This window comes from Magnusiomyces paraingens, assembly GCF_902498895.1.
Source record: "Magnusiomyces paraingens strain CBS 517.90 genome assembly, contig: contig1, whole genome shotgun sequence".
Classification (NCBI taxonomy): Eukaryota; Fungi; Ascomycota; class Dipodascomycetes; order Dipodascales; family Dipodascaceae; genus Magnusiomyces; species Magnusiomyces paraingens.
In genome coordinates, this window is record NW_022474067.1 from 5,312,501 (window position 1) to 5,326,143 (window position 13,643).

Genomic DNA, 13,643 nt, shown 5'->3' on the forward strand with positions numbered 1-13,643 from the left:
AAAATAAATAAATAAATAAATACAAAATTCGGATTTTGATAATTATGGTCATTTAATTAAAAACTTCTATTCAACTTTTTTTTTCAATCTTTATTATTATTTTTTTTTTTTTCTTTTCACCGTTTTATATAATTATCTCCTCTTTCTTTCTATATTCTTTTGTTGATAAGTTTTGTTGTAAACTTCTCCTTCAGAATCACTACAACTGCCTTTATAAATAAATAAATAAATAAATAAATAAATAAATAAATAAATAAATAAATAAATAATCACACCTGTCAAAAAATGAAAAAAAAAATTTTTTCTTTTTTCTTTTTCTAACTGTCTTGTTTAGTTTTTAGATGCAAGGGCAACCAGCACATTTTTTTTCTGCACAAAAAGCCCTCCACTTTTATACTAGAAATGTTTCTTCTTCTTTTTCTTCTTCTTCTTCTTAAAAAGGCATTTTATGTGAACTATTAAAATACTCTGGTGGGTATCCATTCCACTCAAAAAACAACAACAACAACAAAAAAAAAATAAATAAATAAATAAAAAACTTGTCACAACCACCAAAAAAACAAACACTCTTTAACAATACTCCTACAACAACACTCTTCAACATGTCAGAAATCTCATATACAGCTGTCACTCTGGCAGATGAGGATAAAGAAATCCCCCTTATCCGTGAGCTCATGACCAAAGAGCTCTCAGAACCTTACACTCTTTACGTCTATCGCTACTTTATGTACTCTTGTCCTGACCTTACAATCATGGCTCATGATGGTAATACACTTGTTGGTGCCATTGTATGCAATATTTCTTCTCACAAAGACCGCCGCCAGCGTGGATACATTGCAATGATTGCAGTGTGTGATGAATACCGAGGCCGTCACATTGGGTCCAAGCTTGTGGCAGCTGCTGTTACTGCCATGAAGGCTCAAGGTGCTGATGAGGTGGTTTTGGAAACTGAAACTGTTAACAAGGCTGCCATTCGCTTGTACGAAAACTTGGGATTTTTGAGATCTAAACGACTTTACAAGTATTACCTAAACTCAAATGATGCTTTTAGACTCATTCTTCCATTGACGGAAAAAAGTACCATGCTGACAAGGATGATGGTCGAATAAATATGGATGGGATTAGTGGGGGAAAAAAAAAAATAAAAAAAAAATAAATAAATAAATAGAGAGAGAGAAAGAAAGAAAGAAAGAAAGAAAGAAAGAAAGAAAGAAAGAAAGAAAGAAAGAAAAAAAGAAAGAAAGAAGGAGCATAGTAGTTGATGGTTTAAAAAGGATGGTATATACATGGATGGTGGGAAAAAAAATAATAAAAAAAAAATTGTATATATTGTTTTGTAATGATTAGTCAAAAGTTTGTAATTTTATATTGTCGGGTCTATTTTTTTTTTTTTTTTTTTTTTTTCGTTTTCAATTTTTAATTATTTTGTTTGTTTCCCTTTTTTTCCCACTTCTCCTTCTCTTACTATAAAAATCCTCACTTATCTTCAATTCAATATTCACAAATGTCCGATACAGAGACTATTAACGAGATCTTGTATGTTTCTATTAACATCTCACTTACCCCCCTCCCCTCCTTTTTTCTCCTTTCAACTTTTCTATTCTAACTTTTCAGAAAACTAAAAAAGGCCTTGGCTTCCACCGATGAAGGTAAGTTATATTCCCCCCCCTGCCCAATGCTCAGTATAATTCCTACTTTAACTAACCTCTCTCACTCCATTTATAAAGTCTTTGACCCAAAAGCTCCATATATTGGCGACTTTCAAACAAACCGCAACCAGAAACTTAAGCGTGGAGCTGATAAAGTTTACCGCAGTAGGCTTCAAGTCGTTCCTTATGACGGATACGATTCAGGAGTATGTAATACCCAATCTCTAATTCTTAATTTCCATCATGTTTATCTCTCTTCTTCTAACAAATCTAGATTGGCGAATATCAAGGTCATCGACGTGCTATAGTCTCCAACAAGAAACAAAAAACACAACACTCCTCGATACCTAAAGATCTATCTAAAGTTGACGGTGAAGTCAAGCCTGAGACAGCCGACGCGTCAAAAAATAAACCTGAAGCAGATGCAGACGCAGACAATGAAGACAATGGCAATGACGAGGATGATTATGATAATAACAATGACAATGACAATAATACAGACCCATATGCTCAAGTTAATATTTCAGATCTACTGGCACCACTTACAGACCCAGCAAACTTGCCTTCACACCCATCCATGGCGCGTGCATTCACAAGCAGAACAATTCGAGGGCTGGCGCGACGCGCACTTGACATTGTGAATGAGGAACACAAACACACAGTTCAGTTTGCACGGCTTATGAGCGTGTTTCTGGGCGATGACCCCATGTATCTCAAAGTCGATAAGCTAAATTTGCCAGTGTATGACCATCTGGGCGGTATTACAGATAACAAAGAAGGGTGTGCAAGTACAAGCAATACTACAACTCTTGTAAATGGAAGTGCACCAGCATTGGCAATAACAGCAACTTCTGGATCTACAACGACACCAACTACAACAGCAATAACAGCTTCATCAACGACATCAACTACATCAACAACGGCAGCAACGGTACCGGCAACGACGACAACAGCAACAACAGCAACAACTACGACAACTACGACAACAATAGCCACAATACCAGGAGTTAATGGAACTGCTGGAGAGTCGAATGGAGATGCCGGAGGAAACTTTCCACTGCTTTCAGCATCCTCCACGCCATCAGTTCTCAAGTCCAAGTCTGGGCGCAGTGCGCAATCTCTTTCTTCGGACCTGGAGCCATTTTTTGGGCTTCCACAGATCCACGTTGATCGGGATTATGGAATCAAGCCGGACGATGCAGAAGATGCACGACAACTAACACAGATTGCCCAACAACGTAGCGAAGAGTTTATCCGGTGTATGGCCAAGGTGCGTCACGGATTGTTGCGTGCAGAACGGTACCAAAGCAAGGTATATCGATGGTGCCGGGAAATGGCAGGAGATGAAGATGATAGTGATGGAATGGAGGGCCATGATTCTACCAAGACAGCGTCGACAACAACAACAACAACAACAACAACAACGACGACTACGACGACTACAAATACCACAAATACAACGGAAAAGAAGAAAAAGAAGTAGAATGAGATGGGAGAGGGAAAAAAAAATAATTTTTTTTTTTTACAGTAAACATTGTTAAATTAATGAGCTTGTTGTTGGAAAACTAGAGTTAAATCTTTGCGTTCTGGTACAGAAGAAGAATCAAAGTATGGCTTAACGGCAGTCTCGATGACAGCGTCAAATAATGTTGTAATGACAGACACCAGCTGAGGCCCAGTCTGTTTAAAATCTGGGTATGCGTTAACCTCAAGTAACTTAATGTGGTGATCCTCAGTGACGAGGAAATCGAGTCCGTAGATTTCAAAAGCGTTTGAACGGGCCTGGAAGTGCATACTATTTGCAGCCGCGGCACGGAACAAATCACCTGTGACTTGGCACAGTTCTGCGTAAATGTCTTGTTTTTCTTTCAAACTGATTCCATCAAGGTCCCAAAACAAGGCCACGGACTTGTCATCCTTAAATTCACCCTGGAGACACGTATTGGTGAGATGTCCTCGTAGGGGGATACCATCTAAACCCTCAGACATGGGAGGAGCCGAATAGGGAGCAAGGGCGAAAAGTGCAAGCATTTGGCGGTACACATACACGCGCAAATCACCAACACAGAGAACATAAGTACGGATATGGAACTTACGGCGGTCATGGGCCTGGAGTAGCAGTGTGTTTGCAATGTATTCCTGGACCACAAAATGTCGGAGTTGGGAAGTAATAATTTTGTTATCATAATCTCCAGAACTAGTATCAACATTTCCCATTGTATTGTCATCATTCCCATCATCGTTATCATTATCTTCTTCAAATTCATCAAATATACGTTGGAGGCCATCAATTGTTTGAAATAAACGTATACCTTGACCCCGGTCACTCATGCTTGGTTTCAGAATCCATGTTTTACGAGGTTCGTTTTCCGGAAGCTGTTGATTTTGCTCGAGCTCGGAACGCAGTTCATAAGCCTCATCAAGAGCATCATCAAGAAATTCTGCATAGTCGACTTCAATGTTGAAACATTCTGGGAAGGCCTTTTTGAGTGCCGAGTCTGGATGTTTTGCAGTATAATGGGCGACTGTATTTGCGAGGTAGTGTTTTCTAATGAGTCCTTTTCTAGATATAAATTATTAATTTAAATTTATTTATATATATATATATATATATATAAAAGAAAGAAAAACTTACCGGTAAACATAAGAACATGCTAAATAGTTTGGATCTGCAGAGTTGAGCCGATCAAAATCCAGGTCCTCATATTCGGCATAGTGAAACGTTTTGGGTGCATCTACGCTATATTTCTGGACAATTGTTATGTCTGGGAGATGTTTTTTAACAGCAGCCTCTATCTCAGGGTAAAGATAAGAGTCAGGGTCAATAGTAATTGCAGCTGAAGTCATTATTTAAGGGAATGAAAGGTTGATTTAATAGGAAGATATAAAAGAATGGATGGAAGACTTTTGACAAAAAATATGAAGTATTTTATTTTATTTTATTATTTATTATTTATTTTTAATTTATTTTTTTTTTTTTTTTCAAAAATTTTAACTTTGTAATCACATGATATGAGCCGCACTGAATATTGTCTTTATTTGGGAAGAGCAGTGGTTTCCAAAACACCTTGATTGTTTGGTTTCTACAAGAAATTTTCTTTTCGTTTGTTCGTCTTTCATTTTTTTTTTCTTTCTTTCTTTCTTTCTTTCTTTCTTTCTTTCTTTCTTTCTTTCTTTCTTTCTTTCTTTCTTTCTTTCTTTCTTTCTTTCTTTCTTTCTTTCTTTCTCTTTAAAATCCACATTCAATTATTAAATAATGAGTCCGGATTTAGCGTTGCACGTTTCACAGGCTGAACGATTGGAACGATTGCACACCATGTCACACTGGTCGTTACCGCTCATAAGCCTTGTTATATGGTGGGGGATGCTCACTATCATGCTTTTATTTTGGGGGACTGGAAGAGTAAGTCTAAAAAAAAAAAAAAAAAAAAAAAAAAAAAAAGACTGTTAAGAAAGAAAAAGAGAGAGAGAAAAAAATAGAGAAAAAGATTCTGACAAGAAATTTCTTTTTAAAGGTAGACTACATGGCTTCAGATCAACAAACAAGAATACTAGTGTAAAAAGGAAGAAGAAATAAATGTGAAGAAGAAAAGAACCTTTCTACTAACTGAAAGCATTGCAAACCAATTTATTATTATTATTATTATTGTTATTATTTTTTTTTTTCAAATATAGGTACGTATCAACTGTAGGTTCCGAGGGGCTTAAACCACTATTTGTATGTGGAAGCTTTTTGATGGGCATTCTTGCTCTTATTTCAACCACAGTCGAGCGCACAGTTCGTCATCGTGGACGATTAGTACACACAAAACGAAGTCTTGAGACAACAACAAGCTGGGTGACAATTACAACAAGTACAATTGGGCATGTTAGTTTATTTTGTGTTGCTGTGTTTGATTGTCGCGACCATTATGATTTCCATGTATTTGCACTGGCCCTTTTTCTTGGGTTTTTGGGTATTGCATCTTTTACAATTGTAAGTGAGTTTTACTTTTTAGATCCAGAGTATGAAGCATTCCGAAGACTTCAGATTGCTTATTTTTTGCGGCTACTGTGGTCAGTACTTGAGGTGGGATTAATTGTATCATTTACAACATATGCCCTTTCTGAAAACAGAGCAAGGGGGTGTATTCTTGAATGGGTATGTATATTTGTTTAAATTTCTGGTGAGAGAGTAAAAAAAAAAAAATTAAAATGGTGCTAACTAAATATAAAATCAGATTGTGGCCTACTTGTTTGGAATCCACTTGATATTGTTTTCCTATGGAATGTTTCCAATTGAAATTGCTCCAGTAACTCTGGCTGAAGAAGAAGCTGGGTATGCAATTGAGTGCGTGATGCTTGGGGTATTTGGGTGGACCTCATGGGTACGTGAATATCGTGGACACTGTCGAGCAGTATTAGATGGTAATTCTCCTGGAAATAGCGGGTATATTGTGAAAGAAAAGGAAGGTTGTGATGGAGGTAATGATGAATGCCAGGAATTAAGATGTTATGAAGAGAAGATGAAGCGGATCAGCAGTATGGATAGTCTTTCACTGAGAAGCTGGGATGATTTACAAATGAATTGGAAATAAGAAATAAGTTGATTGTTTCTAGGAAGAATTAAATGTAGTTGTTAGATTATTAGATTGAGATGAAATAAATGAAAGAAATAAGAAGATGTAGAAGAAGAAGAAGAAGTTTGCTTTATTTTATTTTTTTTTTTTTTTGGTTAAAGTTGAAAGTTGAAATTTAATTTGAAAAAAAAAACAAAAAAAAAAATGCCGAGGCTTTGTTTTGTATTATTTTGAAAACTCCGGGGAAACGGGAACATGAGCCGCACGGCTGCCGCAGTGCCGTATTTCTATTTGCATTTTTTTTTTTGGAGAAGTTTCCATGCTTTTATTGGCCAGAACTTATCAACCCTAGCCCTTTTGTCACGTGGGATAACAATATGTGCCATCACACTCCCCCTCCCCCAAAAAAAAAAAAAAGAGCGCTAAATCAGATTGGCCAATTGTGTTTAAGCACGGGGGAAAATGTTTGAGAAAATCGTTTTTTGATGGCCGAGGAAATTATAAAATACAAATGAAAAATAATATGAAAAAAAAAATTAAAATTAAAATTAAAAAAAAAAACCCCCCATATTTATTGAAGGTATTTATTTATACTTTTAAAAATTATCAATCGACTCTAAAGGGCTTTTAAAAGCCGCTGCCGGTCCCGTGCTGGTGACGTTATTTGTGTTTAATGTTTAATGTTTAAGTGTGTGTGTGTGTGTGTTATAAAAAAAAAAAAAAAAAAAACCTAACCGTTGATGCCCGCCGCACGCGCCCGACCGGCCCGCAAATGGACGTTAGAAGAGAAGCCTTTCTTTCTCTCAGTTTGTGTTCTGGGATTCTATTGGCTGCGTTATATAAATTTGGTCCTTTGGACGGGACTTAAAAAAAAAAAAAAACAGTGCTTAGGTTGACAGCCAACAATAAAAAAAAAAAAAAAAAGTAGAAGCAACAGAAGTAGCTATACGAAGAATTTCAAAGAATTAAATTAAAAATTAAAAATTAAAAATTAAAAATAAATAAATAATAAATAAATAAAATAAAATAAAACAAATAGGTCTCCATTCTTTTTCTTGTGAATTTCTCCAAGAAATAAAAAGAAAAAGACCTTCGCTTGAATGGAAAAGATTCAATGGCTATAAGACAACTGGGAGAAATAAACTCTTTGGTAGAGTAAGTTGGATGAGTATATATTATACTATTTCCACGGGGGTAAAATTTGATTTGATTTCATGAGCTTTGACTTAAAACCAAAAAAAAAAAAAAATTGTCATGATTGATTATTCGTATTGATTATTTCTTTCTATAGAATCAAGTAATCAAGTATATCAATACTTTGAGTATAGATATAACAGAGGGATACCCAAAGTAACTCTCCCCACGATATGACGATCAAGGTCCTACAGATATAGACCAGACAATGAGATACATGGGCTTAGTAGTTAGTATAAATAATAATAAAAGTAATATATCCCGCTTTAGTTTGTTAAATTTATAAACCAAATTCTATTTATTTATTTCGTGCGTTCTTTTTTTCTTTTAAAAAAAAAAAAAAAAAAAAAAAAAAAAAAAAAAAAAAAGAACTCAGATATATTTTCAATTGCGTGCTATCATATCCCAGATAAAACAAAAGAAAAAAAAGGGTAAGTATCTACAATCCAAACAAAACAGTCAATCTATATGTAATTAATTTATAAATAATTAATAAATTAATAAATCCAGTCAATTCTGGTCGTCTAGACGTGTGGACGTGTGGACGTGTGGACGTGTGGACGTGTGGGGAGCTATTTGATTCAGTTGTAAAGTAAAAAAAAAAAAAAAAAAAAGGGCCCAACTACTGTTACTACTACTAATACTAATACTAATACTAATAGTTACTGCTGATGCTAATGCTGATGCTGATGCTGATGCTGGTGTTGTTGTTGTTGTTGTTGTTGTAGAAAGAAACCCTCAGCCAGTCACTTAAAGCCAGCCAGTTAGCCAGTCAATGGCCAGCCTTGTGTAGCTTTTAACAGAATAAATTGAAATAAATTAAAATAAAATAAATTAAAATAAATTAAAAGGTGGCCACCACCACCACCACCATCAGAAATACCGCGTGCGCCCATTTTCGGTAGGTTTGGTCCCGAATGGTATAAAAAGGCCGACTTTCCCATCTCATTTTTTTTTTTTTCCCTTCTTCTTTTTCTTCTTCTTTTCTCTTTCTTTTTCTTTTTTTTTCTTCTTCTTCAACATTTTCGTTCCATTTTTTATTAAATAACCTCTTCGCCTTTCATAATGTCTTTCATTGCCCGTCGTGCTTTCTCTTCCACTGCCTACAACGTAAGTCCTATTTTATAATTACCCATTTTTTTTGTTATTATTATTATTACTTCTATTGCATTCTATGATGCTTTTAAATAAATAATACCCACCTACCTTAAAATCCAATCAATTACTCAAGTTATTCCAGCCAATCCTATCCAATCATTCAATCTTAACCCAAATTAAATCAATTCTTCATTCATTCATTAATTCATTCATTCAATCAATCAATCCATCTCATTCAATTCAATTCAATTCAATTCAATTTAAACAAAATATCCTAACTCTTCTTTCTTAGGCCCACAAGGTTGCCGTTCTCGGTGCCGCCGGTGGTATCGGCCAGCCCCTCTCCCTTCTCCTTAAGCTCAACAAGGACGTTACCTCCCTTTCTCTTTACGATCTTAGAGGTACCCCCGGTGTCGCTGCCGACCTTTCCCACATCCCCACCAACTCTGTTGTCAAGGGCTTCCTCCCCGATAACGAGGGTCTTAAGAAGGCTCTTGAGGGCGTCGAGGTTGTTGTCATCCCCGCCGGTGTCCCCAGAAAGCCCGGTATGACCCGTGACGATCTCTTCAACACCAACGCCTCCATTGTCCGTGACTTGGCCAAGGCTGTTGCCGAGACTGCCCCCAAGGCTTTCGTCGCCGTCATTGCCAACCCCGTCAACTCTACCGTCCCCATTGTTGCTGAGGTTTTCAAGTCCAAGGGTGTTTACGACCCCAAGAGAATCTTTGGTGTTACCACCCTTGATGTTATCCGTTCTTCCAGATTCATTTCTGAGATTAAGGACACTGACCCTACCACCGAGACCGTCACCGTTGTTGGTGGCCACTCTGGTCACACCATTGTCCCCTTGATCTCCCAGTCTTCTCACCCCGATATCTCTGGCGAGACCCTCGATGCCCTTACCCACCGCATCCAGTTTGGTGGTGATGAGGTCGTCAAGGCTAAGGATGGTGCTGGTTCTGCCACCCTCTCCATGGCTGAGGCCGGTGCCCGCTTCGCTGGCTCCCTCCTCAAGGCCCTCAAGGGTGAGGCCATCACTGAGCCTACCTACGTTGACTCTCCTCTCTACAAGTCTGAGGGCATTGAGTTCTTCTCCTCCAAGGTCACTCTCGGCCCTGAGGGTGTCAAGGAGGTTCACGGCCTCGGCAAGCTTTCTCCTTACGAGGAGAAGCTCATTGAGGTTGCCAAGGTTGACCTTAAGAAGAACATCCAGAAGGGTGTTGACTTCGTTGCCGCCAACCCTTAAACAGCTTCTTTATGAATGACTTTTAACTAATGGGCTAATGACTTTTTTTCGTAAATAGGAAACGTATTACTAAATTAATTTATGATTTTAAAAAAAAAAAATTGAAAATGAAGTAAAAATGAAGATGAAAATGAAAAAAGAAATTTAAACTTTGGTTTAAACATTGGACTCGAGTGGGTACTTGTTTAGGCCAATGTTGTAGTATTGTAGTGGTATATATTTCAAGGTTTCTAAGCTTGCTACGTACGAATTCTGTGCTGCTACACCTACTATACTAACACTACTATAATATACTATACTACGATGCAAGATAAGCCCTCCTTTTAGAGATTTGGATGCCTCATAAATTCCTTTAAAATGGCTGACATTTCCGCTCTTTTTTTTTTTTTTCTTTCTTTTCTTTTCTTTTCTTTTCTTTCTTTTTCTCCATTTTCATCTCTCTTTTTTTTTTTATTATATATTCCCATTTACACACTATTCTAATCATTAAAAATGCCAATCTCTCACGAGACCTCTTTCCCTAACTTTGCAACTCCATGCAAACTATACACAAGCACTCATCTAGTCATCGGTCCTTACTCACTAGCACATGCTCATGCAGTCTTCTTGCCTTCAAACCCAGCACTCACCTCTACTACCCTCTCAAATACAATCGATCCATCGGCCGCTCGTTTTAAAGCTATTGAATTTGCACTCCAGCTGCTCGTCGATCACCCAGAAACCGCCGCACCATCACGTCGTTGTACCATTTACTTTTGTGAGCCTTCTTCTCCATTGCTAGTCCCCTGGCGCCCGTCACAATCTTCAGTAGCATCTTCTACATCATCAATTTCATCTTCATCGTTGTCAGCAACTCGAATAAGTGGGTCACACTCTGGAGCCATCTTTATGCTTATGGCATACCTGCGGAACTCGCTAGGGATCGATGTTACAATATGTCAAATTAAATCAGGAGACAAGGCAATGGATTCAAACGGTAAACGGGCACTTTGGTTAGCAAAAGCTGCAAGTGAAGATGTATACAAAATGGGGCATAGTTAGTTTCAAGTGAGGTGATTAAAATGAGGATTTCTTTTTTTGTGGAGATTATTCCAAGTTGTGGATTTTCTTTATTTTTTTTTTTTTTAATGAATGAATGAATTATGAAAAACATTTACAGATTAGCTTTATAATTAATAATGAATAATAATGTACTTTTGCTTTGATTTTATGATTTATTTTTTTTTAAACCTTTTTTTTATATTCATCAGAGTTTCTATTTTATCTTCATGTTTTGATTTCTAAACATTGGGGGAATGAAAAAGTCGTTTTAATAATATTCAACAACACTCTACCAGCAATAACCGTTATCACCGGTTACATCAACATTTAAAATTTAAAATTTAAAATTTGATAAAAACAAAAAAATATAAATAAATAATACAATTGAAGATTTAAAACAAAAAAAAAATTATCCATCTTTTCACCTTTTCAAACATATAAATTTTTAATCAATAGCTCAATTGGTTTTCACAAATTAGGGAATTTAAAATTCAATGTTATAAAATATATTTTACACCAAATGCTTTTGTCCCTTAGTTGTCAATTATTTAAACCGTTTGAACTGAAAATGCAACTAAATTAGAACGAAATTGGAACAAGAGTATTTTTTGATTTTTTGATTTTTTTTTTTTGTTAATTGTTCAAATCTAAAGAACTACAATGATTCTAAACTTTAGAACTAAAACTATTCTTGAAAAAATCAAGAAAAAAATAAAGTATTCATAGATTATTGTTACCTGAGAATTAAAAAAAAAAAACGTGCAAATGTCATGATGTGCGCTATATATCCGCACAAAACATCCGTGCAATACAAAAAAAAAAAAAAAAAAAAAAAAGCAAAGTATTCGCGCAATATTCCAATTTTTTGACCAAAAAGAATTCAACATCCAGTTTATTTCTGTAGTTTATGTCAAATTATTATGGCAGTTCTTTATTATTTCACTTGTTATATTACTACTTTCTCTCTATAGAGAATAAAAACATTTCCAAGACCTCCACTGTTTTAAAACGGTTTTTTTTTTTTTCATGTTGGCATATAAATGCATGGTTTTTGTAATTTCAAAACCCACACTTTGAATAATTAGGTTAACCCTTATAGTAATATGAAGAAGAATTCCCCACCATTAGCAAACGCAAAACGTGCACTGCTTCAAGTTCGTTGTATCTCATAGGTTTCAATATATAGTCCGGCTATATCACCACCATACATGACACTCGGAAATCCGGGGAGGAGAAGGCTGAGGGGGGTTACCCTGTAATAGGGTTAAGGGTTAAAAAGAAACAATAGAGAATACAAGGTTGAGTTTCAAGTTTAAGATAAGAAAATTGATCATTCATTGAACTACAAACTCAACCATCACCATCACCATCATCATCACCTTTAGCTTTACCTTTCCATTCTCTTCTTTACTAGAATTTCACAAACAACAATATTTCTTATATCTGTCACACTTCAGCTCTTTTTTTTTCTTTCTTTCTATTATTTATTAACTCTATCTGAATTTTTTACGCACTTCAAATTATCTTCTTCTCTTGCAGCACGTTTTAAATAATTAACCCTTTTGGATAAGAATTCTTTAAAAGAAAGGTAAATAGAACCCCTCCTTTATACACTTTGGATAATAATTATCTAACAATAATAATAGACTTTGGCTTGTTTTCAAACTATACTTTCAAAAACTCGAATCTAAGATTTTCTCAAATTTTTTTTTTTTTTTTTTTTTTTTTTTTCATTTGCGGCAGCTCTTGATAATTACTACTTTATCTTTTCAAGTGTGAAAATCAAAAATGTGTTCATAATCTAATAATATGGCGAGACTTTAAAAAATTACCAATATATTATAAACACTACCATTAAAAAAAAATTTATAGAAACCCTTAAGGGTTTAATAAAGCTTTATTTCTACTCCTCCAAGAGGTGAAAAACTTGATAAATTTGATAACCTTCATTTTTTCTTTATCATAACTATCCTAAAATTAAACTCTTTTATTCAATCAATTCAAACAACTATATTTGTTGTTTTGCAAATAATAATCAATGTTTCGCTATTCTTGGGCATTAAGGGCTTTCCGTGCTCCTCATGTCTCCACCAATAGGTTTAACCATATCAAAGCTCTCTCAATATCTACTTCCAGTCAAGAGCAACAGTCTAATATGTCTCTACAGTCTGCTTTACCACCAGTTTCGTTAGAAAAAATATCAAAAAAGAAAAAGAAAAAGAAAAAGAATAATAACATCAATGTTAATAAAAAGTTGGTAACTATAGAAGAACTTTTGCAGTATATCATGGTTCTTGAAGAAAGTTCAAAGAAATTCTTAAACCAAATTAATACAAAACCAGCAGAAAAAAATATAAAAACAGAAATCAAAATAACGAAAAAAAAAACCAAGAAAGCGAAAAAGAAACAAGAAGTTAAAGTGGAAACAGAAAACAAAAAAGAAGAAGGAAAGGGAAAAGGAAGAGAAAAAGAAAAGAAAAAAGGGAAAGGAAAAGTTAATGAGCCAAAAAATGAAACCAAAACTTTAGAAGTGACTAAATCAACTATTATTTCACCTCTTCCAGAATACGAAATTTATACAGATGCATCAGTTTTCACAGAAAAAAGATTAGGTCATATGGCGGTGTTTATTTGTGAAAACCCTGAAGAAAGTATTCGTATGACATATATTGATACTTTCCTAAAATCCAATGAAGCAGAGCTTATAGCTATTGAACATGGGCTTTATCATTTGTATTTCAAAAGAGAACCCCTTAGGAATCGTAAATGTATTCTTTACAGTGACAGTCTTGAAAGTGTTAATAGAATACTAGGAGTGGTTAAATATAAAAAAAAGACTGATTCTCAATTAATGTG

General features: G+C 35.2%; 6 protein-coding genes across 6 annotated transcripts; 5 read left to right on the forward strand and 1 right to left on the reverse strand.

Moving 5' to 3' along the window:
- Nucleotides 1-602: 602 nt before the first annotated feature.
- SAPINGB_P001618 (uncharacterized protein) lies at nucleotides 603-1,109 on the forward strand (the record flags this gene model as incomplete). The annotated part of the gene is made up of 1 exon (XM_031996339.1): nucleotides 603-1,109. The coding sequence occupies one exon, from the start codon at nucleotides 603-605 to the stop codon at nucleotides 1,107-1,109; it is 507 nt and encodes a 168-aa protein (XP_031852230.1).
- A 395-nt stretch (nucleotides 1,110-1,504) lies between these two features.
- SAPINGB_P001619 (uncharacterized protein) lies at nucleotides 1,505-3,132 on the forward strand (the record flags this gene model as incomplete). Its single annotated transcript, XM_031996340.1, has 4 exons — nucleotides 1,505-1,536; nucleotides 1,615-1,649; nucleotides 1,728-1,855; nucleotides 1,924-3,132. The coding sequence occupies 4 exons, from the start codon at nucleotides 1,505-1,507 to the stop codon at nucleotides 3,130-3,132; spliced, it is 1,404 nt and encodes a 467-aa protein (XP_031852231.1).
- Nucleotides 3,133-3,191: 59 nt separating this feature from the next.
- Nucleotides 3,192-4,496, reverse strand: SAPINGB_P001620 (uncharacterized protein; the record flags this gene model as incomplete). Its single annotated transcript, XM_031996341.1, has 2 exons — nucleotides 3,192-4,197; nucleotides 4,285-4,496. The coding sequence occupies 2 exons, from the start codon at nucleotides 4,494-4,496 to the stop codon at nucleotides 3,192-3,194; spliced, it is 1,218 nt and encodes a 405-aa protein (XP_031852232.1).
- A 409-nt stretch (nucleotides 4,497-4,905) lies between these two features.
- SAPINGB_P001621 (uncharacterized protein) lies at nucleotides 4,906-6,226 on the forward strand (the record flags this gene model as incomplete). Its single annotated transcript, XM_031996342.1, has 4 exons — nucleotides 4,906-5,052; nucleotides 5,165-5,205; nucleotides 5,325-5,790; nucleotides 5,870-6,226. The coding sequence occupies 4 exons, from the start codon at nucleotides 4,906-4,908 to the stop codon at nucleotides 6,224-6,226; spliced, it is 1,011 nt and encodes a 336-aa protein (XP_031852233.1).
- Nucleotides 6,227-8,467: 2,241 nt separating this feature from the next.
- On the forward strand, nucleotides 8,468-9,746 carry SAPINGB_P001622 (uncharacterized protein; the record flags this gene model as incomplete). The annotated part of the gene is made up of 2 exons (XM_031996343.1): nucleotides 8,468-8,512; nucleotides 8,793-9,746. 2 exons carry the CDS (start codon nucleotides 8,468-8,470, stop codon nucleotides 9,744-9,746), a joined length of 999 nt encoding a protein of 332 aa, XP_031852234.1.
- Nucleotides 9,747-10,238: 492 nt separating this feature from the next.
- Nucleotides 10,239-10,787, forward strand: SAPINGB_P001623 (uncharacterized protein; the record flags this gene model as incomplete). The annotated part of the gene is made up of 1 exon (XM_031996344.1): nucleotides 10,239-10,787. One exon carries the CDS (start codon nucleotides 10,239-10,241, stop codon nucleotides 10,785-10,787), a length of 549 nt encoding a protein of 182 aa, XP_031852235.1.
- Nucleotides 10,788-13,643: the final 2,856 nt, after the last annotated feature.